The following is a 24,581-nucleotide window of genomic DNA, read 5'->3' on the forward strand; positions in this document are numbered from 1 at the left end:
CTTTTACCACTTCCAAAATGTTCATTCCTAAAAAATTCAATGTTTCACCTGGTATTAAGGGACCAGTTAATAATTAACATTAATAAAGTTCTGATCATTTTAGAGGTTATCCTTAGCATTTTGATGATAAGTTTTAGAAGCTTATGGTTAGATCGCACACTGAATCTTTTAACTCGTTTGTATCTAATTTGTAGATTATCGCAGATACGGCACCTTTAGTACATTTTAATGAATTTAGTGTTAAATATAAATCATTATAATTAGGTATTCCTTGCTCTTATCCTTAGGTCTGCAGGGATTCCTGTATTTCATATGAGTCACCTCTTTCAGCAGTTTTAGAAATTTCATATAAAGGTGATGTAATCTACTAAACTGTTACTATTGGTACTATACCCATTATGGTTGGTGCTTAAATTTCCCATACTGGAAGTTTAAATAGATAAACTAAACCCTTGATTGCCGAGGATGAAACCGATTTCGGAGGATATTTTATTATCAATGGCGTTGAAAAGATATTGCGTATGCTAGTTGCAAATAGAAGAAATTATATGGTATCTATGGAACGAACAGCTTTTTATAAAAGAGGGTCTAATTTTACTAAATATGGTATTTCATTCAAATCCGTAAGAGAAGATGAAAGAGGGCAAACACTTATATTGCATGCATTAAAGGATGGGTCAGCAACTCTTAGAGTCTTAATTGATAAACGTGAATATTTTATCCCAGTGGCTATTCTGTTAAGAGCATTAAAGTAGACATCAGATAAAGAAATTTATACTAAAATTGTTACACTTAGAAATAAATCTGAAACTACGGAAGAAAAGGCTTAAAATTTATATATTACAGAACGTGTTTAAATGATGCTCAGAGACCATCACAAAAATTCTATTTGGAAACGTGACACGGCAGTTGAGTATATTGGCAAAAACTTTAGAGCCATATTACCATAGTATTTCTAAGATAAATCAGATTTCGAAGCAGGAGAGTATTTCTTAAAAAGACATATTTTTTGGCATCTAACAGATTTTGAAGATAAATATAATCTAATTATTGAATTAATTCATTAACTATATTTGCTTACTATGGGAACTATTTAACCTGATAATAATGATTCTACTGCAAACCATGAGGTCTTGCTTCCAGGGCATTTATTAACAATGTTTATATCTGAATGTTGTGAAAACTTTTTAACGTCGGTATCCTATGCCGTATAAAAAAGATATAAACCATTAGAAGAAAAGAATAACATCTAAGAATTCATAGATAAGTATCCAATATTTAGATAAAGTAGTTTTGCTGGGGTGAAGACTCTTTTATCTACAGGAAATTTAATCTCTACTACTGGTTTAGATTTATTGTAAATAAATGGTTTTGCAGTTACTGCGGATAGACTTAATTTTGTCCGTTTTATGGCTCACTTCAGATCAATTCATAGAGGCGCATTTTTCACTGAAATGAAAACAACCGCTGTTAGAAAGATGCTGCCTGAAAGTTTTGGATTTTTATGTGTAGTACATACTCCGGATGGTGGACCATGTGGTCTTCTTAATCATTTATGTTCTGGTTGTGATATCGTTTAAAAATGTGATGTTTTTGGCCAATCTACTATTGAATAGATAATTAGAAGTGCAGGATTGGTGAAATATGATGAATATGAAGGATTTGAAGGTTGCAGTAGCGTGCCCGTCATGCTGGATGGTAAATTATTAGGTTTCTTACCTGAAGTTGGACTCATAGATGATGAAGGCAGAAGTGGTCATATTTATAATTTGATTAATTAATTAAGGTTACTTAAAAGTAATGGTACTATTAGTAATAGAACAGAAATAGTTTATATACCACATAATAATAAAATAAGAATGAAAGGTTAACTTTCATTATATACTACAGCTAGTAGATATAGTCGTAAAGTACATAGCTTATTATCTGATAGGTTAGAATATATTGGTAGTCAAGAGTAGTTATTTTTAGACATTGCTATGCTCTAAAATGAAATAAGAGTACCATATACTACTCATTAAGAACTATCGCCTATTTCAATGCTTAGTACTGTTGCTTCATTAGTCCCATGGCCTGACCATAATTAGTCACCACGTAATATGTACGAATGCTAAATGCTTAAACAGACAATGGGGTTCCCTGCTAGATCAATGGATTATCGCATAGAAAGTAAAAGCTACAGAATAATGACACCATAAAGACCAATGATTAGAACTGTTATGCACGATAAGGGTGGGTTTGATACACATCCTACTGGCACAAACGTTATCGTTGGTGTTTTAGCTTATACTGGTTATGATATGGAAGATGCATGTCTAATTAATAAAGCAGCTATTGAACGTGGTGTTTTCCACGGTGTAGTTTATACCGTACATACAATGGAACTTGAGAAGGATGAATTTTTCAAAGGGCCTATGACTCCTTCAGGAAAGCATGATTGTGATGGTCTACCTATAATAGGGTGTCATATAACTAAAGGAGATATTCTATGTTATGTTTACAATAAAACTAAAGACAAAATCCATGAAGACATATATAGGAAAGGAGAAAGTGGTGTTATCGAAAAAGTTATTGTGTGCAAAACTACCCGCGCTCCTACTTTCGCCAGAATCGTTATTCGTCACGATCGTTCTCCAATCATTGGGGATAAATTCGCATCTCGTCACGGTCAGAAAGGTACTCTAGGCATCAAATATCACGGCCGTGACATGCCATTCTGTCATTCAACAGGTATGACCCCGGATCTCATCATTAATCCACATGCGTTCCCTTCAAGGATGACAATCGGCATGCTTTTAGAGTCTCTTGCAGGAAAGTACTGCGCCCAAACAGGTTAATATGCAGACGCCACTCCATTTTAATTTTCTAATGAGCGCCGCTGTCTGGATCATTATGGCCAAAATTTGGAACAGCTCGGTTATTGCAAATACGGTTCAGAATAGCTATATTCAGGCATCACCGGCGAGGCCATGACGTGCTAAATTTTCATAGGAATGGTCTATTATCAAAGGCTCAGACACATGGTAAACGACAAATATCAAGTGCGTGCTAGAGGGTTAGTAACGGAGGCACTGGGCTAGCCAGTTAAGGGCCGTTCTAGAGGCGGCGGGACGCGTTTCGGAGAAATGGAAAGGGACGCTCTAATTGGTCACGGAACAGCAGCTCTGTTAAGGGGCAGATTGTGCACGGAAAGCGACGGCAGAATCGTGGAGATCTGCGAGGATTGCGGCGGAATTTGGATCCAGGACGGAAAGTGCCAAGTGTGCTAAGGGGCCTTGAAGAAGTGCATCATGCCGCAGGTGTGTCTGGCGCTCGTTAGCGAGCTGAGCGGAATGGGGGTCAAAATGTCGTTTAAGGTCGAGTGAGAGGGTTTCTGGCGGTGCAGGATTAGATTTGGAGTGCTGGGAAGCGGTTTTTGGGAGATGAAAATGCAAAAAATATTGTGGGGAGATTAAATAGCACAGTCTGAAAATAAGAAAATGCGCATTTGCCAGAATGGAAAATAAGGAACTGAAGATTTTGATTGACAATTTGTGAGGTTGTTAGCAGACCAGATTCTTAAGAATTGGCTGGCTTTGCGAACCAAGAATAGAATTTTCAACTTATTGCTTTGATCGTGATCGATTTTACAGTTTCTGATGAAAACGGAATTATGTTAGAAATAGTATTATATTAACAATATAAAAAAGAGTAAGTAAAATTATCTTAGTACCAAAAATGGTAATGAGGGCGCTATTATTAAAAGTTGAAGAAAGTATACGAAGTTTAATAAGAGTTAATTGGGTTAATTGCAAAATAGAGTTTCCATAAAGCTCGCTTTAGACCAGAGTATAGTTTGCATTACGTTTATTCTGGATGAGTAGCCTTTCAGAGTCTGTAATGAAAATGAAAATTAAATATTACGAGAAACTTAATTTTATATTATATAGAATATTAAATATTGCATTATATGTTATTTCCCGCTTCTTCCAAGATGTCATGCGACAATTCTAAGACCAACTGCTTGATCTGCTCGGATGCTACAGCCAGCAGTACATGCAATGCATGTATTCCTGGGTATGGCCTAGCTGATGATAAGTGCGATAGAGAATGTTCCTAGAATATTGGGTCTGACGGCACGTGCCAGGAAAAGGTAGACTGCTAAGGCGCACCTAACTGTGTGGACTGTTTTGGGGATACGTTTATATGCAGGATGTGCAATATCGAATCGGTTCTAGTAGGTTAGAGTTGCATTCTTAACAATTAATGTTAAACCGCAGACTCCAACTGCTTCACTTGCACCCGTTCTTCCCCAACTACGTGTGCAGCCTGCTCTGAAAATTTCGTGCTAGTGGAAGGGAGGTGTGTTCCTGATGCGTTCTGTAAGTCTGAGGGCGCCGGCAAGATCGACGGTTGCAAAGCATGCGCCAGCGCGAACCCAGCAGTATGTGCTACTTGCTCTACAGAGTATACCCTGGTCGCGAATAAGTGTGTGAACTGCAAGACGGGCACTTCCCTCATTCCGAACTGTTCCACGTGCGATCTGGCAGGCTCTAGGATATGCTAAGCCTGTTCGGCCGAGTATTAGTTAACCAATGGAGTGTGCACCAGCTGCACTACTGGGGTCTCGAAGATTGACAACTGCACCACCTGCTCCGCGGGAGCAGTATCCGAATGTGCTACCTGTGAGAATGAGTACTAGCTAATGCACGGCCGCTGCATAGCGAAGGACGCCTGTAAGGCCACCGACGCCAACTGTGAAACTTGTGATCCCATAGACCCGGCCAAGTGCAAGGTGTGTACCTCCGAGTATATCCTAAGTGCGGAAACGTGTGTGAACTGCAAGACGGGTAACTCGCTCATTCCAAACTGCACCGCCTGCGACCCTGCTGCCATCACTACCTGTACTGCATGCGGGGAGGATTACACTCTGAACGATTAAAGCTGCGTTTCCAACACCGCTTGTAGGACAGTTCTCGAGAACTGTAGAACCTGCAACGCCGCTTATCCCGCGATATGCGATGCATGCAGCGACGACTTCCAACTCGTAGAGACACAATGCGTCAGCAACGATGCCTGCAAGCAAGCGGGCAGCAAAGTTGTCCACTGCGCGACGTGCGGAGTCTCAAATCCGAGAACGTGCCTGAGCTGCGACGCCGACTACTCACTCGTCGAAGGCGCCTGCACAAACTGTCAGACTGGGGCGGCTGCCATACCCAACTGTTCACTCTGCGACACTTCAGATCCCGCTATCTGCAGAACCTGCGCCCCCTCCTTCACTCTCATGAAAAATTACTGCTTTTCGAAGCCTTTATGCGAATTCGGAAATCCGAACTGCACGGCCTGCGACGCTTCGGACCAATGGGTCTGTATCACTTGCAGGCCGAATTTCGACCTCATACGCGGTCAGTGCATCGACTCCCGGAACTGCAAAAGCGGCGAATTTGCTGTTGCGCGCTGCGCGAAATGCGTCATTTTCGACAGGTCGAAATGCGCGAAATGCGAAGCGGGATTTGCGCTTTTCGGGGGAAAATGCGTTGATGAGGACGCCTGTAAAGGCAGCTAAGGGGGCTGCAGCCGGTGCAGCGCTGCGAATCCGGCGGTCTGTGCAGCCTGCGAAAACGGGTTTTTACTCGTGAACGGGCGCTGCATTTCTGGCCAGGAATGCCGCACTGGCGAATTCGCTGTTGCCAACTGCGCTGCGTGCGATGTTACCGGCCCGCAGCCGACGAATTGTGGGGTCTGTGCTGATGGATTTACGCTAAAAAACAATGTCTGCATATCGCACAGTTTGTGCTTGTAGAACGTTCTGGATTGCAGAACGTGCGATAGCAAGGATTTCTCTATGTGCGGGGCGTGTTCTGATGGATTTACACTGAGTTCTGGGATGTGCGTGAATGTGCCAATTCACTGTATTGACTATAACGCAGATTCTAAGCAATGCGAGCAGTGTGGGGAATCTTATTTTAAGGCGTAAAAAGGATGCTAAAAATGTACTGAATATTGCACTCAGTGTACTTCGTTGGCACATTGCACGTAGTGTTCTTAGGATATGTAATTGGTTGATGCGAAATGTAGTCAGAAGAATTTGTCTAGGGAGGTAGTTGTCGGTGTTAGTATTGGCTGTATAATGGCCATCTTGCTTCTTGGTATAATTTTAATTGTTGTTTGGAAAAAGTTATAGAAGAAAATCCAACCAATCCCACCATTTTCTGCTAGTTTAGAATATGAGAATTTGGTAATAAATTAATGAACTGAATACTTTAAAATAATTAATATTAAAAAATAATTTTAATGATCAAATGAATGTAAGACTATCTATTTTTAAGGTCAATAATAGATATTAGAATTTACATAATTTTAATCAGCAAATTTAATAGTTTTTATTCTACTATAATAAATATTACTAATTCGAATCATCGTTAAATATTTTATCAGATTAAATGCGTTGCTTATATCCTTGTTTCAATCTAAATGAAACTTGTCATATTTGAGAACAGAATAATTCATAATATTAACATAACCAAAATATATTATAACATTCATATATAAGTATCAAAAACTACGCAATCTAAAATAAATATAAGATAATAAATTTAAAAAAAACAAACTATATCGATTTTTAATTACTAACCTTATTTTACGATACAATTAGATAGGTTGATAATTTTTTGAGAAGCATAAAAAATTATGGCCTTAACATTTTTTCTGAGGTATATATATAAATATTATATCTATTAATAATTTTATAACTAAAGTATTATAAATGAATATCATAATTTATTTTTACTTAGAATGAAAATCTTCGCTTAATTTAAAGAAATTATAAATTGTACTAAGATATGAAGCGTATTTTCAAGTTAAACGAATAATATAATTATCTATACTATTTCTTTTATAAATATTAAATTAATAGAAGGTTGTTAGCAAATTAACTATATTCTAAATTACAAACAATTACAAAAATATATGTATTTAAAAAATCTTGTAATCATTCGAATAACCTTTTAGATGTTTTACTTTTCCGCTTCATGAACGTAATACTACATATTAAATACACTATATTTATTATAATACCTGCAATAATAAATACCCAACCTTACCAAAAGGAATCATAACCTACTAAAACTTCCAGACCGACTAATTCAAACATGGCCTCTTCGATAGAAACTACTCCAAAATATGTAGAAAATCCAAATTTACTTAATAAAACAGTAAATGAATCCTCTATGGGATAACAGTAAGTATTGTCTTTAGATGGATATTCAAAATTATCAGTAAGACTTACCTGAATAATATCTTTATTAAATAGGTGGAATGTTTCACTTACATTTACTTAAATTGATACAAAATTATGGGTCGAATAGATATTTTTATTTAGTTATACACACATTTACTTATGCGTTATAGTTATGTTAGCATTACCAGTAGGTGTATGCTAAGGAGTAAACCGATATGATCCTGTAAATACAGTATTGTTAGAAAGTTTGTATATTATTGCTTAAGACATATTAGAAGGATAAGTCTAAACTAATGCCTATTATTATTAACACTCCTACATGGAATCATAGTCTGAAATTTCCCACGTAGAACAGCTTATATATCCTTATAACTCAAATGGATACGAAGTATAAAATTATAGCTAGAAGTGTTTTCCACTTTCATCTGCTAATTCAGAAGCTGTAATCCAGTAAGATTTTTCGCTATAAATGCTGATATCACACATTGGATCCATTGGAATTTAATAAATGTATATAACATCATTAAAAAATGCTATTTTATCAGATGAAGTACAAGATTATGTGGTATCCCGTTAAGATATATCGATATTATAGATTAAATTGAAATTTAAAGTAATTTCTTCATCTATTTCTACTCCATAGTCATTTGTATATTAATTAATGCTAGTGATACTTTTAGGAATGATTATTATGAGTTTAAGATTTATGAAATTTTCTCCTGATATTTTCAATGAAGTATCTGAGCATACCTTTTTATATTCCTCAGTTCCACTTAAGCAATCTGCTGTCTCAACATTGAGTTCACCAAAATCAAATGAAGCTTAAGTGATATTTCTTTAAATTATAATATCTTTTTCCAAACTTAAAATATACATAACATCTGATGTAGTTGTAACTATACACTTAGGATTAGTTTTCACAACGGCCGAGATTGAGGTAAACGACTCATACTAAATAGTTGGATCGTAAATGCACTGATTGTAGTTGTATATGACCACTATGAGCTGCCCCACCGCCGCCGTCTGGTCCAGGTTGTTGTCCAGGAAGGTGATCATGTACGATGCGATGACGAAGGTGCTGGCGCTCTCGGCGGAGGACCCCGCTACCGGATGCAGCTCCACAACGTTGTCCTAGAACGCGTCGTAGACCACGAACTCCGACCTGAAGGTGTTGGTGCCAATCTGGATCTCGTAAACCGCGGTCTTCCCGGTCTGCGCCCGACAGCTGATGGTCTCGTCGGCGTCCAGGATGGGGCTCGGCTGCGTCTAGAACTAGATAGAATCGGTTTATTTAACTACTAATACGCTACTAGAACCTATTTGACAGCTGAATGCAAGAAGGATTATCATTTTTCTAATGTATTGATGTTTGAACTATAGAGATTGTCTTATTTTGATCTATGTATCACAATAAATAAATAACAATTAAATAGTCTTATTTATATATTTTATCTGTAAAAAACTATACGATAATACTCATAACTAATCTATTAACATGTAAAAAATAACTTGTGAATAAAAATTAATCAGTATTATAACAACTATACTAATGTTATGTTTATATAATAATTAAATTAATAATATAGTTATCAGTTAATAAGCCAAATAGTAAATAACATATACAATATTAGTTTTATAAAAGAAAGATATTGATGATAATATGTTAATCATATTATTGGTTATAACTGTAAAGATTCAATTAAACAAATTGTAAAATATATAATCGATATTAATAGCTAATTTATATAAATTCTCAGTTCGTAAACGATCTATCAATAGTTTATGATTAATTATTCATAATGTAACATGCTATGAACGATAGTATACTATATTATTATCTAAATGCGTTACATCCACCTTACTATCTTGAAACTAATTAATTTTCTATCATTCACTTACTTAAGTGATCTTACACGATTAAAAAACAACTATAGATTAGCTATTTTTCTCTTTCATAGTCATTATCGTGCTCACTAATATTATTTACTCACATTATCAAATTTAACCGGCTTATATCATATAATAATTTCAAAAACCGCGTTGCTCTCCTGAACCTCACTCAACTTCAACCTAAATACTAGGGAAAACGCCCATTCCCATAATCTCCTAAAACAAGTACTTTGTGGCATACGGAAGCGTGACCTTAGCGAACTTTGCACTGGCATTACAGAGCTTGCAGTTTGGCGCGTTCTGACTCGTAATTTCGTTCAAATTCGCGTGCCAGCATATCTGCCCGCATTTCACGCACACCAAAAAGTCTGTTGCGTCGCTTGAAAACATCAGCCTGTCCCTCAAAACGGCAGCAGTGCCATGAGCGATGAACGCATCACGCTCCATTTCACCGATTCTCATGCCTCCATACCTTTAGCGACCTTCGTTGGGTTGCCTAGTGATAGTCACTATCTGGCCAGTCGCACGAGCCGAAACTTTGTCCAAAACCATGTGCTTGAGACGCTGATAGAAAGTGGGTCCGATGAAAATTCGATAGTTCAAAAGGCTACCCGTAAAACCGCAAAACATTGCCTCGTAAGCATGTTTCTAAAACCCACAGGAATGCAAATTTTTGCACAAAAATTCTTCGTGCGAAATTCCTTCTAGAGGAGGCTCAAAAGGTGTCCCGTCGACGATTCGGCCCAAGATACAACCGAATTTCGACCCGACGCATTCCAAAAGCTGTCCAATCGTCATTCTAGATGGGATAGCGTGCGGATTGACTATTATATCAGGCGTGATGCCATCGACCGTATAAGGCAGGTCCTCGTGTCTATAAAGCATTCCAACCGTTCCTTTCTGACCGTGCCTAGAGGCGAATTTATCGCCCATTTGGGGCGGTCTAGAGGCCCGAACTCGTACTTTTGCGGAGATCTGACCGCCTTCGATTTCGCTCGACTGAGAGTTCATATGCTCCAAACAGATGCAGGCTGCATCGATGTAGCCGATTTCGTCGTTTTTGGCCAAAATTGACTTATCGACGAAAACAACTCCCGTTGACCCAGTCCTGTTATTCGCGTCCTTCAGAGGCTCTGCCTTGCCGATAATGACCTTACCGTCACGTACAGAAGCCCCAATTTTTGGCAATCCGTCCGCCTCAAGATAATTTCGGCATTGCGGATCGATCACGTGCGTGACGCCGTCGATTGGGCGGCAAAGCTTCGGCTGATAGTCCCCGGACGACATTCCGATGTGCTGCGTTTCGCAAGTCGTCTCATGAGACTGATAGTAAGTACAGCGCATCAAACCACGGTCTACAGCAGCGTGCGACATGATCAATGAGTCCTCCTGGTTGAAACCAGTGTAAACTGCAATTGCAACGATCATGTTCTCGCCAGCTGGCAAATCGGTGAATTTGACGTATTTGAGCGTGCGGGTTTAGCACATTGGAATCTGCGGGTAGTGCATTACGTTGATCCCAGAGGTGTCGAAGCGCTTGTTGAAATTTAGTGCGTAAATTCCAATTGCCTGCTTGCCCATAGACGACTAATAGAGGTTACGAGGAGACTAGTTGTGATCAGGGAACGGGATTAACGCTGCGATCGCTGAAAGCATTAATGATGGGTGAATTTCCAGGTGTGTATATTAAGTTGGAAGGCGGGGCAGCTGAATTGATTTGTTCAGAAGCCAGAGATTCGATTTTTAGATGAGGGCGATTTCATCTTAAAGCTGCTGAAGCGAAAAGGAAATGAGGGCCTGCTCTTCTTCATATGGGTCCAAATACTCGATGAACATCTGGTGATGGCTGACAAGTTTTTCCCAGGCTTCTGACTTCGTTTTTTCGTTTAAATCTCCGCAAATATCAATTACATCAGTGGATTTCAATGAAAGCTCTAATTTAGTGCATATTTTGTTTTCTTAGTCGTTTTCGCTGTTGACTACAAATAGCGGTCTCATAACACGTCCTTCGTCGCATGCAATAACTAATTCTTGTTGTTCTTGATTGAAACTAATACCAGTTTCAAAACTGATTTGATTTTTGCTTCTCATTCCGCGTAAGTGCTTAGCGACGCGATCTCCTAATTCACTTCTAACGCATCCTATCCATTTACCGTTTAAAAATAATTTTACGCCAGTAATTTCCTCTTCAACTCTTTAGAAAGCTTTTTCGCCATCAATACGTAAGCTATCGATAATACCCCAAATTTTTTAGAAATCACGATCTCCACCCCCAACAGTAATGTAACACTACAAGCTAAAATTTTTAACTAGGCCGACTTTAGCACCTTCTGGCGTTTCAGCAGGGCATAAATATCCAAATTATGTACCGTGGAGCATTCGTGGAGCTATAGCTTTACTACTTTCTTCAATTCCAGAGCTAGCTCTTCTAATTTAAGAAATTGCAGCAGCATAACTCAGGCGAATTAAATTTTAACTCACACCTGTTTTTAGTCCAGCTACAGCTCCTAGTTTTCCAGTTCGCCAATTTCCAGTAGCAAGACTAGAAATTATTTATTGACTTATTTATTTAAACGCAAGTTTTTCGAAGTCAATTTTTTATTCAAAAAATGAGTGCATTGATACTTTTTTATCAGCGCAACGTTTTGCTAATCCTTTCTAAAAGTCTTCATAACAACGGCGGAATAAATCAAAAAGCAATGAGCCTGTTAATTATAGTCGTTTCTGACCCCAATGATCACGATCGTCTTGAGGACGTTAATTTAAATGTGTTTTTAGAACTAATTTAGCCATATAGCCAAGGAAACGTGATTTCTTAATTGTATCAGTAGGTTCTGTTCCCATATGTGGCATAAAGCGAGTAATTAAATGTGAACGCATACGTAGAGCTTTAGTAGAAGCTAACTCAGATTACTATAGAACATTCAATTTGAGATTTTCAGAAAGATATTCTAAAGCTTCCAAAGGTGACAAATCGCTATAAACATCCAAACTAGGTAAACAGGCTTCAATGATATCTTAATCTCCTTCTGGAGTTACAATTTTAAGTAAATCTTCGGAAGTAATAGACTCAGTAGGCTATAAAGCCGCTAACATTATGAATAAATTAACAGGTGCATCAAAACCAGGCATATTTACCATGAGTAAATTCATTATGTTGTTATTTAATTTGTTCTTCATTTTGCACATTTTAACCTCCAATTTACAATAAAGTGCTTTTTCAGGGATTGATGATACGACACGTGCCGATAATTCATTCTCGGGTGTTGTGAGTACTTAAACACGATTTGATCTATTAACTTCACTAGCAATAACAGCTTTCTCGCTTCCATTTATAATAAAATAACCACCTTCATCAAAAGGACACTCACCACATGCTATTTTCTTTTATTTTTAGTTTTTAGGAAGGTAACAAAATTTACTTCCTACAAGAATTGGCATCTTACAAAATGGCATATTCTCGGTTTACTATGATTCTTATTTTAAATGACCATTTTCAATCAATTTTTCTATAATATTTACTTGAGCAGTTAAAGGAATTTAATATGTTTCATTCTACAGACGGCAAGAATTTGGCGATGAAGATGCAAGTTACTATGCAGGAAACACATTCTGGATACGAATTTCATAGCGATAAGAACGCATGGTTGAAGAGGAGTTTGTATCAATGACGTCATAAATGATCGGTGGAGCTTATTAAGTTATTTTTGGAATATTATCCATAAAGTTCTCAAAGGAAGATATCTGAGGCCTTGAGATTGAATTAGAGTTAAAATAGGCATCTATGACTTTCCACACATGCTCAGTCCTAAGATATGACTACTGCATTGATAGTGGAGCGGAAAATGAGGAAGGAAATCTTATATATTATTATATAATAACCATTTTTACCAGAATGCGATATTCCTTACATAGGCAGTACCTCGGGCTCTGCAAGCCACAGAATTGGTCCAACTCTATTTTTATCACACCTTACCAGATGATTGACTTCGAGTTTCAAGCTAAAACGCCGAATCCGGCTACCTACCAGGTGTAAGTCAAGAAGTTCACACAGAAGGTTCCGTACGTCATTCAAACCTAGAAGAAAGCCCAAATACGGCCAAAAATCAAAATTCACATACCAGCACCTCCGCTGCAAATCGCTCAGGTTTCACCTTTCCATATAGACGAAGAGCAACTGCTTGCACGCTGGCGCACACTGCTGAGTAAAGTGGAGACCCTCCAACGTACGCTCGCATAAGTTACTAGTACGATAGCTGCCTTTTTTACTGGCCCGTAGGTTCTGCACATCGCGAGGTTCCAACTCCGACGTGACTTCTGCAATGTTTTGGATGCCAAAACGGCATTGTAGAACGATTGGTACTCAGTTGAGTATGGTTCTCTGTCTGATATGACTACACTATGCCTACGGGGTTCTGGAGTATTCGTTGAATTCTACGGAGCTAGACGAATCATTTTAGCTATTTTCGAGCTCACACTGTTCGACTTTGAATGGAATAGCGGAGGCCAGGAGTGGGTAAAGAAGGACCACCAGTAAGTAAGATTCGAACAGGACGAGTTGTAGGATTTACAAAATAAGGAAAAATTGAGGTTTCAAGTCTAGAATCTAAAGTGAATAAAAATTATTATATTATGTATAATAAAAAGGGGGAAATATAATATATAAATATTATTTAATATATATCAGCATATATATTTTTCACTTCACAATGTTTAGCGAGTTTAATTCTAAAACGTTAAATTAGTAGTAAAAACTGAAGAATAAGGATATTAAATAGGTGATATAGTCGTTGGAGTCATAAAATCCTGACAAGAAGGATTTGTTTGCCGAATTAGCAACCTCTACCGTTTTCTAATTCAAAACGCCGAATAGATTTATTTTTATAGCTGACAATTCTTAGTTAAAATATTTTTCTTATTACAACTCTTAATACGCTCCAATGCTTCGTTAACTACACAAATTCCCATCTCTACTTAAGTATGTTTACAATGATGGAGGATCATGCAGAGCACTTCTCAATGGTGCGTAATTAATGGCTCCTGGTATTCATAAGATAGATGAAACTTTGAAAGTAGGTGATATTTGTGCGCTGAGAGTTAGCGAAGATGCAGAGGCCTTAGCGATATGCAAATTACTGTAAGACCCAGTTGAGATTATGAAACCTAACAGAGCTGGTCAGGCAACTGAAACTCTGTTTATTTTAGGCGACGGACTCTATGAACATGGAGATAAAGTTAAATGCTGAGTGACAGAGAAATCCTTATAAATATTATTTTGTTGTTGTAGTTTGATATAATGAACAAAAGTTTAAGTAATTCAACTGTTAGTTATTTTTATATTAGTGACAGAGTTTCACTACAAACTACTAGCTAGAGTATATTTATTATACGCTTAATTACCGTATCGCGTTAAATTATTTTATAATCTACATCGTAAAATTTTAATAAAAAGCACATATCTCCTCTCACTACTTTCCCTTTTGCAGTACTTCAACTTTTGCAATCACGCTCAGGCTCTCCTCCAAAAATTTTCCCCACCACTTATCGCACTCCTTCTGTTCGATCTTCCTAATCTGCCATGTGACAGCATCCATTCTGGCCTAGATCATTCCCCTAAAAATGAAGTATTCGAGTTGATTTTTGAACTATTCAAACTCCTATGCAAATTCCTATGCCATCTCTTAAACACCAGTTACAAGGAAAGCTTGCAAATACTATTAATAAACTCCAGAAGTAATCTACTCAATGAGCTCGTTTTCGATGCATCTAAGCCAGAAATTTGATCGAATAAACTCCTTAACTTAGCCCAAAACGCTGTAAAACGAACCATAATTGCAGCCGATTATACACTTGATCAGTGATAAAACTGGTGGGTTAGCAGACGCTAGTGCGTCTGTTTGTGAGTCAATAAGTGCCTTAAGAAGTTTCCTTGATAGGTTCGAGGCAGCTAGAAGTAAAGCAATGGATGCGAAGCCGGAGAAGTCTAGAAGCTCGTCAGATGAAAATGTTGAAATTGATCCAATAAGGGTCTGAGACGCCTAGTGCACCTACTGGTTATTCAGAATCTATGCAAGCGCGCCGTATAGCTTTGTCTGGCTCTCTAGATCAAAACTGAGCTTTTCGAGCTTTATGGACTGGATTGTCTACTAGAACTATGCGTAGGAAGTCTTAGACTTCGTTGCAATGAGCAACTGCGCGCGGGCCTCTGCTAGCTAGTAGCTACACTGGAGATCGGTGTTGAGTGATTTCTTACCGATTTGTGCGTAAAAATCACGTGCTTCTGTGAGAAGCATCGCATTCATGCACTGAACGGCCGCTTCTGCCAAAATTTAAGCCACTTCTGATTCTGACGTTTATGGTTTTTTACGCTGTGCTTCGATTTGTAAGGTGAGTGCCTATACATCGACAACTGGGAAAGGTAGTTCTGACTCATTATTGAAAAGTCGCAAGGTATTGATGACAGTGAGTGAGGTCATTTTAGAGGACTGGTAATTATAGCATTAATAATATATAATAATAATATTTTATTGGATATGGAATATGTATATAAAATTATTGACTCGAATAATTTGTGTAATATAGTGTTTAAGGCATATTCAATTACTAGAATGATATTGATTCTCATAACGAACACTTTTTGTTTACAAATATAATAAATATATCATTTACAATATAGTATCCGGCCACTCCATTTTAATGTAGCTTAACGCCTCTATTCTACTTAAATAAGATAGGACTGTAAATGTAGCTCATTTCCATGTCCCTATAGAGAAATCACACGGAATGTCACTGGTGGATTAAATTATACGTAACCTACCGAAGAATACTAATTCTGGAACTTTATAAATAGAGGATTTTTAAATAGCCTATGAGCACCCTATTATACTTTTAGCTTAATCTCCAGCAAATGCTCGTTTGCTTATATAGTAAGCATAATAGTTATCAAGAGAAATACATCTTGCAGGGGATCCTTTTGAATCGCTATTTCTTCTATAAGAATCCTTGTTCTAATCTTAAACAAGTGTGTAATAACGAATCAAAATGCACTCAGATGTTGAAGAAAAACATTTAGCTGAATAGAAAAGAAAATTAGATGAAACAAATGCGTTAAGAAAAATACGTGAGGGTGAACTAAAAAGATAAGGAGGACAATAAGGACATGGTATAGATGAGCATACATTAAGAGAACTCAGATAAAGAGCTTTATAATCTAGTGCTCCAGTTTTCAAAGAGGCGGATAAAGTAGAAAGTCTCTTCAAACGGGCTGATATCAGTGACGATAGTGATGATAGCGACGATAAATAGATACACTAAGAAGCATAATAACAAATTAAGAAAAAAGTATCTTAAATTGTCATTAAGAAATCACTTAAAAGATGAGATGATTCATTTTAGATTTTAAATATTATATATTTAATTATTTAGTAAATTTTAAAATGTCAGAAACTAGTATTCATAATTAGGTAGACTCTAAGAGTGAAATTATGGTCATTAATTAATCATAAGTTGAAGAAAATAGTATAATTTAAGAATCAATTCCTATTGAAACTAAATTATCTAATATCAGTTAATTAACTTAGCAGACTGAATAAGAAGTTGAAACATTATAGATCCAACCTGTAGAATAACAACTTGTGGAAGAATAAAATAATGAAAATTTACAATAACAAGAAGACTAAGGACAATAAGATTAGTTTTAAGAATAATAAAGTTAATAAAATAAAGATGAATCATCAATATAAACATTTAGAATTTAGTTCAATCCTTTGTATGGGTTAGATAAAACTAGAAAATAGAACATAGATGATTATAACTAAAGAATTAACTCATATCATATAAATTAAATTAATAAAGCCAAAAAATAATATTATGAATCACAATAATAGTAAGGATAATGTTCAGAAAAGAAACAATACATTAAACCAATAAAATCTTTAGTTTTAACATTGTAAAATCCTAAAACAGTACATGCTTTAGAAATAAAAAGAGCATAAAATATAGCAAGAAGAGAGCATGATAGTAGAATTACTAATATTGAGAATCCAAATGCAATACCAGATAAGCTTGAAACTATTTATATTAAAGTCGAAAACTAAAGTAGAGAGATTGTTGCTGTTGAAAAGAAATAATTAAAATTTGTTAATGAAACTGGGTAAATAAACCGAAACGAGGTTATATTTGACTAATGCGGTAGAGTTTATTGTAAAGGTGAGCATGGAGTATAATAAGAAGTCTAAATTATTAATGAAAATGGCGAAATTGAAACAATTGAAATTCAGTATCTAGGTAGTGAAAATTGGGATAAAATTTGTAAAAATGCAGAATTAAATGCACTAGTCGAATGCAATGTTAATAATAAACGAATTACTGGAATTTCAGAAGAATATCTGAGAATAGCAAATAAAGCAGGTGAAATCATTCTTGTTAAAGCAATTAAAGATAAAAATGGAAAATTCTGGATATAAGATGAAAATTGTTCAGATTTTTAGCAGGAAACTGTGCAGGTTATTGATCAGCAAGGTCTTGCTGAAAATATTCAGGTAAATTATATCAAAAATTTTGTAGATTTTGAAAAACTATCTATCCTGACGAGCCAAAATTCGGACCACAAGAAGCTTCTAAAAAACTTCTAAAATAGTTCTCCTATGAACAATTTAACACAAAAGCAAGTTTAAACAACAACAAAAAAGAAAATATAAAATCAACGTGCTGAGCGCATTCTGGCGTACCAGCAGTAATCGAATAAATAACAAATCAAACATCTTGTAAAAAATGATGAACCTGCACCAGTTCTAGTTGTTCCAGCCCTAATATAGGATGAAGAAAAAGCCATATTACAACAGCATTAACAGCATCTTGAATCACTAGAATCGAGGAGACTCTTAAATTAAATTCAGCGTGAAGAGGATCTGATTGAACAAGGTCGTAAACTATAACGTGATATAAATTTGAAGTTTATTGATGGAAAGATATAGAAGTAGCACATAAAAGCTAGACGCTAAGAATTGGTAGCCAGGCGTGCGGCACTGAAACGATAGAAAAAACGTGAGTACGAGCTTCAGATGTAGAATGACATGCTTCTTAGTGAGGTTCGAGAGCATAACGCACATGAACGTTAACGGCTTGCTGCCAGGGAACTGGTTGTTCGTCTTGGCATTCATGAATGATCAGATTATTTTTTTTATTTTTCAGAACTTAATGGCACGATGACTTAATTATTAATCATTTCAAATGTATTATAATATTACTAATTGCCTAGTAGGACTTCACATATGATTAATTTAAAATTTAATACTAATTTACTATCTAATACTGGATACCTTACTGAGAATAAATACTTTCCTAGTTTTGTTAAGCTCTATAAATTATTAATTATGGATACTTTAGATACACTATATTTTTGGTTTATGTAGAAATATGTTACAGTTTCTAAAAAAAATATACAATTCAAATAGATTAGGTTTAATACCATATTATGAACGCATTAACTACCTAATATTGAGATTGCATTATTATATTATATAATTTTATTCTGTATTCACTTATTTATAATGTAACAATCTAATAATAAAACTATACATTAGGAATAACATTTATTTATTGAAACATAGACATTAATATCTAAATTATCTTGAAAATCGTTCGAGTCAATAATAAAATATTTTCTAATATATTTCCGTTCTAATTTTTTTATATATCTTATATTTTGATTTTTTTTACATGTTAAAATAAATATATTTATTAAAATATTTATATTTATTTAATAATAGAATAATCAATAAATATGATACAAACATATATAAGATATGAACAAATTTATTTACTAAAAGCCTTATAATTTTATTATTTTAGTTAATTATACTTTATTAAAATGATTGCTGTATTGACTTTTAGCTGTCAAATGCGTTCAGCTAGAGTTTAAATTAAAACATAAAGCGATTCTATAGAGTTCTACACGCAGCCGAGCCCCATCCTGGACGCCGACGAGACCATCAGCTGTCGGGCGCAGACCGGGAAGACCGCGGTTTACGAGATCCAGATTGGCACCAACACCTTCAGGTCGGAGTTCGTGGTCTACGACGCGTTCTAGGACAACGTTGTGGAGCTGCATCCGGTAGCGGGGTCCTCCGCCGAGAGCGCCAGCACCTTCGTCATCGCATCGTACATGATCACCTTCCTGGACAACAACCTGGACCAGACGGCGGCGGTGGGGCAGCTCATAGTGGTCATATACAACTACAATCAGTGCATTTACGATCCAACTATTTAGTATGAGTCGTTTACCTCAATCTCGGCCGTTGTGAAAACTAATCCTAAGTGTATAGTTAAACCATCTGCATCAGTCATGTATATCCTTAATTTAGAAAACGATATAATAGTTTAGAAAAATATAACCTAGACAGATTTTGATTTTTCATCTTTCTCAGCCGAAAGCGCGAACTGTAAATCAGGTACAGACGCGTTTTAAAAACTTTGCTCCAATATTTCCCTGCAAATATCTGGTGATAATTTTATTAGTCTACAACTCACGATCATAATACCAAAAACAATAAAAACCAAAAATAAGTATACCAACGATTATGGGGATGATGTTGATGAAGCTGTAACTTTAAACTTTAATCTCATTTATATTATTCCTATTTCTAAACGTGATGTTACTGTAACATGTACATTATCCGACTAAGTGGGATTTTTAGAGGGTGTTGTGTATATCCACTAAATTCCTACCACACCAATATGTAATTTTGATACATATGATACGTAAACATTTTGGGTAACTGCTTCTGAACTTGCTGATGAAAGTGGAAAGAATTTCTAGCTATAATTCTATACTTAATAGGCATTTATGATCCATGGTTATTTTAGTTGTGAAACTTGGGAAATTTCAGGATATGAATCAATAGAAGAGTGTAATTTATAATTATTCTAGGTTAAAAGTTATCCTAGTAATATGTCTTAGGCTATTTCGTATAAACTATTTATTAAGAATGTTTTTTCAGGATCTTATCGATTTAATTCAGATAATATTCCTGGTGGGGATTCAAATGCTACTATTACTTAAGGTTAAATGTGTGTTAAATTGAATAAAATTATACCAACTACACGAAATTTTATTTCAATATAGTTAAATATAAGCTAAACAGCAACATAATTTAATGAAAACAATGTATAAATAAGTCTAATAAACAGTTTCGAGTTTCCTTCCATTGATAATACCTATTGTTTTACCATAGACAAATAATAAACATTAATTCTTAGTAAGTATGCTTTTTCAAGCTATTTTGGTGTCGTCTCAGCTGCAAGCACATTATTGTAATTATAACAACTAGAAGTCTTAGCAGGGTACGATGTCTTCTATTAAGGGTGGATACTTATACTTGTTGCTATTGCTGTCTGTAGCATATTTATAATTATTAGGATTTTTATTTTGAAGAGATAAAATGTTAGTAATACTATTTATAAATATTGAGTTTATAATTTAGTAAGTGATATTCTATTATTAATAAATATCATTTTATATTAATTAATAATTTAATAAAACGATTTGAAAACTATTTATTTTCAACATAACGTAATTTAATTTTAAAAATATATGGTAAACATCTTCTAGCAATTGAATTTGGTTTTATAATTTTTAATAGCTTAGTTCTGATTATGATAAATTATAATTATATAATTTATTAGTGAGCATAATAATAGAAATTTTATGTCAGTATAAAGATAAATCTTATTATCTACTTCATTTTAGTTAAGGCATATGTAATAGTAAATACAAAATTTGTATTTTTCAAAATAAGTTAGATTATATATTGAAATATAACTTATACATATTATGAATAGGAAATATTTTAGTATTCTAATAAGCTAAAATAAATCCTACATGTATTTTTTATAGAATTTTTTTAAAAGAAGATTAGTATTTTTATTGGAGTATTATGTATATATCTTTATATTAAGATAAATTTATTTTTGCATATAAAATCATTCTTAATTGTTCCTTAGTTCAATCTTATATGCAATTTAAATTCCTATTTATTCTAATTATTATTCCGTGTAAAATGTAAATTTCCATTGTATTTTCAAAATTACATCTGCAAGGTATTTACTGTAATAACTAAATATATTATATACTTGCTTCTTCTGATTTTTTAACTACTAATTTAATAAGTGTACTTAATATAATTAAAGTTGAAACTTTTTCTGATGATTTTTTATTTTTTATGATTTAGCAATATTTAATAAAATATTATAAAGTCCAATGATAAATATATATTAAATATTAGATGAATCATTTTTAAAATGCCAAGTCTCTAAGATAATGAATCTCCTTGACCTCTTTAACCGCAGCTGGGAACACATAATGACCATCCTTAGTAACCAATATATCATCTTCACTCCTATATCCGCCACATTATTTTCTATATATTTCCACTACATCAAAATTTATGTGTTTACCTTTTTATGGATCATTTTTAGCAGCATTAAGGAACCCATCGATAAAATAAAGTCCAGGCTCAATAGTGAAAGTCATACCTTCGGTCAAAGTTCTGGTAGTTCTCAATCTAGCACACCTTGGATCGGTGCTCCTTTTCACTTATTCATTAAAAGCCCCAACATCATGAACGTCTAAACCTATTAAATGCCCTAGTCCATGTGGCATAAATACACAAGGAATTCCAGCTGACATCTAGTCTTCAAAATTCAATTTTTCCTTAACGAGACCGTATTTTCTCAAACCCTTGAGTATTTCAGCCAGGGCTATCAAATGCAATTCTTCCATTTTGATCCCTGGCTTAACTGCCGCAATAGCTACCTTATTCGCTGTCAAAACCGTCTCGTACAGTTCCTCTTACATTTTAGTGAATCGTTGTGACACCGGAAATACTCTGGTGTTATCCGATACATAAAGGTCATGCTCACACCCGGCATCACACAAAAACGTATCTCCCTCCTTGGCCTCGAACATATTGTTGACCCAGTGAAGCGTGCTAGCATTCTAGCCGGTGGCAGTTTTAGCCTCGAAGCTCTGAACTTTGCAACCATGTTTAGCGATAATGTACTTGTGCATGCCTTCTGCCTCATACTCGAACATGCCTTGTTTGAAACTGGACAAAATAAACGTGAACGCAGCCTTGTTAGCTAGGGACGATAACTCAATATTTTTAATCTCGACTGGGTCTTTGTAGAGTCTAATCTCACCAGAGATAACTCTGAGGTCATTTACAGCGTTTGGAACTGCATAGTTAGGAATGGTCGGAATGTCTAACGCCACATGGAATGTTCTATCTTTGAGAGTGTCAATCTGTGCATCCAGTTCTTCTGTATACATCACATTCAAAGAAAGCCTGTTCTGCTTTTCGTCGTTTGACTCTATAATTCCAATCCACAGCGCGTGTTCAGGGCCCAGTTTGGGGACGAAAAGGGTTGTAGCCTTGGATTCGCCATTAAAGATCGCGTAACAGTCGGGATCCGTGCATCCAGTGTAGTAGTAAAAATTGGACTCCTGGCGGAAATAAATATCGGTATCAGTGTCGTATCTACATTAAGAAGTTCCTGACGACATAAATGCACAATCTTTGCCTAGTGCTTTAAATAAGTTTGCTCGGTGTTCAGTAAACATTTTTAGAATGGCCCACTTCCATATAAGGTTGATATGACATGTAAAATGAGAATTTGCTTAAACCAATTTGATAAATCACAAATAAAATATTAGATAATACAATATTAATTATTCGGAAATATGAATTGTTTCTATGTTTTTTGAAAAGCTATACTTTTAGTTATATTTGATTTTCTTTTTGATGAGTTTAACATTCAATTACGTTATGTTTAAGTTTTTAAAATTTATTCTATGCCTCTGATTTTCGGTTATATTATAATATATTTAAGTTTTCAATAGATATTCTTATGGTAAAACTAAGAATTATTACTTTCATTTTAAAATTATATATTAAAATAATTAAATTTATGGATTAAAATAACATAAATTAGTTGAAAATTCAACTACGTCTTTGTATTACTTTATATAAACTTAATATTTTATTATCCATTCACAAAAATATTATAAACAGTTCATACTAAATTAATCTCTTTTTTACAAACTAAAAAGTTAATAAACTACATTAGTTGAAAATTAATCACATATGCCTATTTAAATTATAAAATATATTCTTATAAAACTATTTCCTTTTAGTTAAAATATATATGATTCAAAATTAGATAGGATATGTTCTCAAATACTATATCCGCTTTAGCTACTATTAGAACTATACATTATGCATTTGACTTTTAAGTAAATTATCTTGAAATATTTCTATAAAAGCTAATGCCAAATATAATATGAGTAGAGCGTGATATGGTATGAAATAATTACAGACACTATTTTATAAATATAATTATCAAATTTTTAAGATAATTATATATTTTCTCTAGATATTCAAATCAATAAATTGAAGTATTTTTGTTTTATAATTAAACATTATTAATTGATTTAATTTTAATTTTAATTTTAATTTAATTTAATTTGATAAGTTAGCAAAAACTGAAATATATGATATGCGCAAATATGATTTTTGTTATTTATTAATTACACTTTTATAGTATATAATCTCTAAAATTTATTTGCTTTTATTACTATTTATTGTGAACTATCTTTCAATATTTTACCTTGTTGACTATACTAAAATCTTTTAGGATATTTTATATGACTCACCAAATACAGAAGCCTATAACGCCAAGTATAGCAACTAACAGGGAACAACCGACAGTAGCTTCTGCAATTGTTCATCAATCTAAGTTATTATTTATACATAGTGATCAAATTTTGATGGATCCTTCCACATAAGTATCATAACCATCATCATAAGACCATATGTTGTACTAAAGCAGAAGTTTGGTATATATACTTTACCTTATATTAGGAAATATTACAAGTTTTGCGTTAGGGTTTACCTTTGTTATAAAAGGCACAGATGGATAAGATGCCAATGGAGCTACCAGATATAAAACTAAGTTTTTGAACAAAATTTTATCATATTTCTGTATCAGAAATATGGCATAAGGTGGATTTTACGTCGAATATTTTACATTTACCGCTTGGTATACATTTGGTGCGCACCAACATAAACCTGGTGGACCAGTTTTCCATAGTGATGTGCGTGGGATTACCATAGCGTTACACTACTGTCAAGCATTTTTCGTAACGCAGGACTACCACACTGGATAAAATGTATTCGCACAGCGCTTGTAATTAGCTGGTTCGGTAGAGTCGCATACAGTGCACTTTGAGACTTGGATCAGGCACGCATCATTGATTGGCTATCTAACCTCGAGTAGGAAATGTCTTACTTGCATGCCGTGATGTTTCTTGGTTGCTGCTAGAACATATGGCCCAGCTTAGAATAAGTAAGATGCTAGTTTTGCATTTCACGCACTTGTTGGATGCCGCGATATACGCTTCCGAGCACAAATT

The 24,581-nt window shown here is 34.8% G+C and overlaps 12 protein-coding genes across 12 annotated transcripts; 8 read left to right on the forward strand and 4 right to left on the reverse strand. All coding sequences in view use genetic code 6, as the record gives it.

The window, feature by feature from the left end:
• Positions 1–17: 17 nt before the first annotated feature.
• SS50377_24288 (DNA-directed RNA polymerase subunit beta) lies at positions 18–3,365 on the forward strand (the record flags this gene model as incomplete). Its single annotated transcript, XM_067908132.1, has 1 exon — positions 18–3,365. One exon carries the CDS (start codon positions 18–20, stop codon positions 3,363–3,365), a length of 3,348 nt encoding a protein of 1,115 aa, XP_067765106.1.
• A 608-nt stretch (positions 3,366–3,973) lies between these two features.
• SS50377_24289 (Cysteine-rich membrane protein 2) lies at positions 3,974–6,232 on the forward strand (the record flags this gene model as incomplete). Its single annotated transcript, XM_067908133.1, has 1 exon — positions 3,974–6,232. The coding sequence occupies one exon, from the start codon at positions 3,974–3,976 to the stop codon at positions 6,230–6,232; it is 2,259 nt and encodes a 752-aa protein (XP_067765107.1).
• Positions 6,233–6,970: 738 nt separating this feature from the next.
• On the reverse strand, positions 6,971–8,569 carry SS50377_24290 (uncharacterized protein; the record flags this gene model as incomplete). Its single annotated transcript, XM_067908134.1, has 1 exon — positions 6,971–8,569. The coding sequence occupies one exon, from the start codon at positions 8,567–8,569 to the stop codon at positions 6,971–6,973; it is 1,599 nt and encodes a 532-aa protein (XP_067765108.1).
• A 705-nt stretch (positions 8,570–9,274) lies between these two features.
• Positions 9,275–12,937, reverse strand: SS50377_24291 (DNA-directed RNA polymerase subunit beta; the record flags this gene model as incomplete). The annotated part of the gene is made up of 1 exon (XM_067908135.1): positions 9,275–12,937. The coding sequence occupies one exon, from the start codon at positions 12,935–12,937 to the stop codon at positions 9,275–9,277; it is 3,663 nt and encodes a 1,220-aa protein (XP_067765109.1).
• A 67-nt stretch (positions 12,938–13,004) lies between these two features.
• Positions 13,005–13,724, forward strand: SS50377_24292 (uncharacterized protein; the record flags this gene model as incomplete). The annotated part of the gene is made up of 1 exon (XM_067908136.1): positions 13,005–13,724. One exon carries the CDS (start codon positions 13,005–13,007, stop codon positions 13,722–13,724), a length of 720 nt encoding a protein of 239 aa, XP_067765110.1.
• A 94-nt stretch (positions 13,725–13,818) lies between these two features.
• Positions 13,819–14,355, forward strand: SS50377_24293 (MCT-1 protein-like protein; the record flags this gene model as incomplete). The annotated part of the gene is made up of 1 exon (XM_067908137.1): positions 13,819–14,355. The coding sequence occupies one exon, from the start codon at positions 13,819–13,821 to the stop codon at positions 14,353–14,355; it is 537 nt and encodes a 178-aa protein (XP_067765111.1).
• Positions 14,356–14,574: 219 nt separating this feature from the next.
• SS50377_24294 (26S proteasome non-ATPase regulatory subunit 6) lies at positions 14,575–15,585 on the reverse strand (the record flags this gene model as incomplete). Its single annotated transcript, XM_067908138.1, has 1 exon — positions 14,575–15,585. One exon carries the CDS (start codon positions 15,583–15,585, stop codon positions 14,575–14,577), a length of 1,011 nt encoding a protein of 336 aa, XP_067765112.1.
• A 220-nt stretch (positions 15,586–15,805) lies between these two features.
• SS50377_24295 (uncharacterized protein) lies at positions 15,806–16,489 on the forward strand (the record flags this gene model as incomplete). The annotated part of the gene is made up of 1 exon (XM_067908139.1): positions 15,806–16,489. One exon carries the CDS (start codon positions 15,806–15,808, stop codon positions 16,487–16,489), a length of 684 nt encoding a protein of 227 aa, XP_067765113.1.
• Positions 16,490–16,545: 56 nt separating this feature from the next.
• Positions 16,546–18,276, forward strand: SS50377_24296 (uncharacterized protein; the record flags this gene model as incomplete). The annotated part of the gene is made up of 1 exon (XM_067908140.1): positions 16,546–18,276. The coding sequence occupies one exon, from the start codon at positions 16,546–16,548 to the stop codon at positions 18,274–18,276; it is 1,731 nt and encodes a 576-aa protein (XP_067765114.1).
• Positions 18,277–18,980: 704 nt separating this feature from the next.
• Positions 18,981–20,579, forward strand: SS50377_24297 (uncharacterized protein; the record flags this gene model as incomplete). Its single annotated transcript, XM_067908141.1, has 1 exon — positions 18,981–20,579. One exon carries the CDS (start codon positions 18,981–18,983, stop codon positions 20,577–20,579), a length of 1,599 nt encoding a protein of 532 aa, XP_067765115.1.
• An 819-nt stretch (positions 20,580–21,398) lies between these two features.
• SS50377_24298 (Xaa-Pro dipeptidase) lies at positions 21,399–22,730 on the reverse strand (the record flags this gene model as incomplete). Its single annotated transcript, XM_067908142.1, has 1 exon — positions 21,399–22,730. The coding sequence occupies one exon, from the start codon at positions 22,728–22,730 to the stop codon at positions 21,399–21,401; it is 1,332 nt and encodes a 443-aa protein (XP_067765116.1).
• Positions 22,731–24,161: 1,431 nt separating this feature from the next.
• Positions 24,162–24,470, forward strand: SS50377_24299 (uncharacterized protein; the record flags this gene model as incomplete). The annotated part of the gene is made up of 1 exon (XM_067908143.1): positions 24,162–24,470. The coding sequence occupies one exon, from the start codon at positions 24,162–24,164 to the stop codon at positions 24,468–24,470; it is 309 nt and encodes a 102-aa protein (XP_067765117.1).
• Positions 24,471–24,581: the final 111 nt, after the last annotated feature.

This window comes from Spironucleus salmonicida, chromosome 4 (assembly GCF_000497125.1).
Source record: "Spironucleus salmonicida strain ATCC 50377 chromosome 4, whole genome shotgun sequence".
NCBI lineage: Eukaryota > Fornicata > Diplomonadida > Hexamitidae > Spironucleus > Spironucleus salmonicida.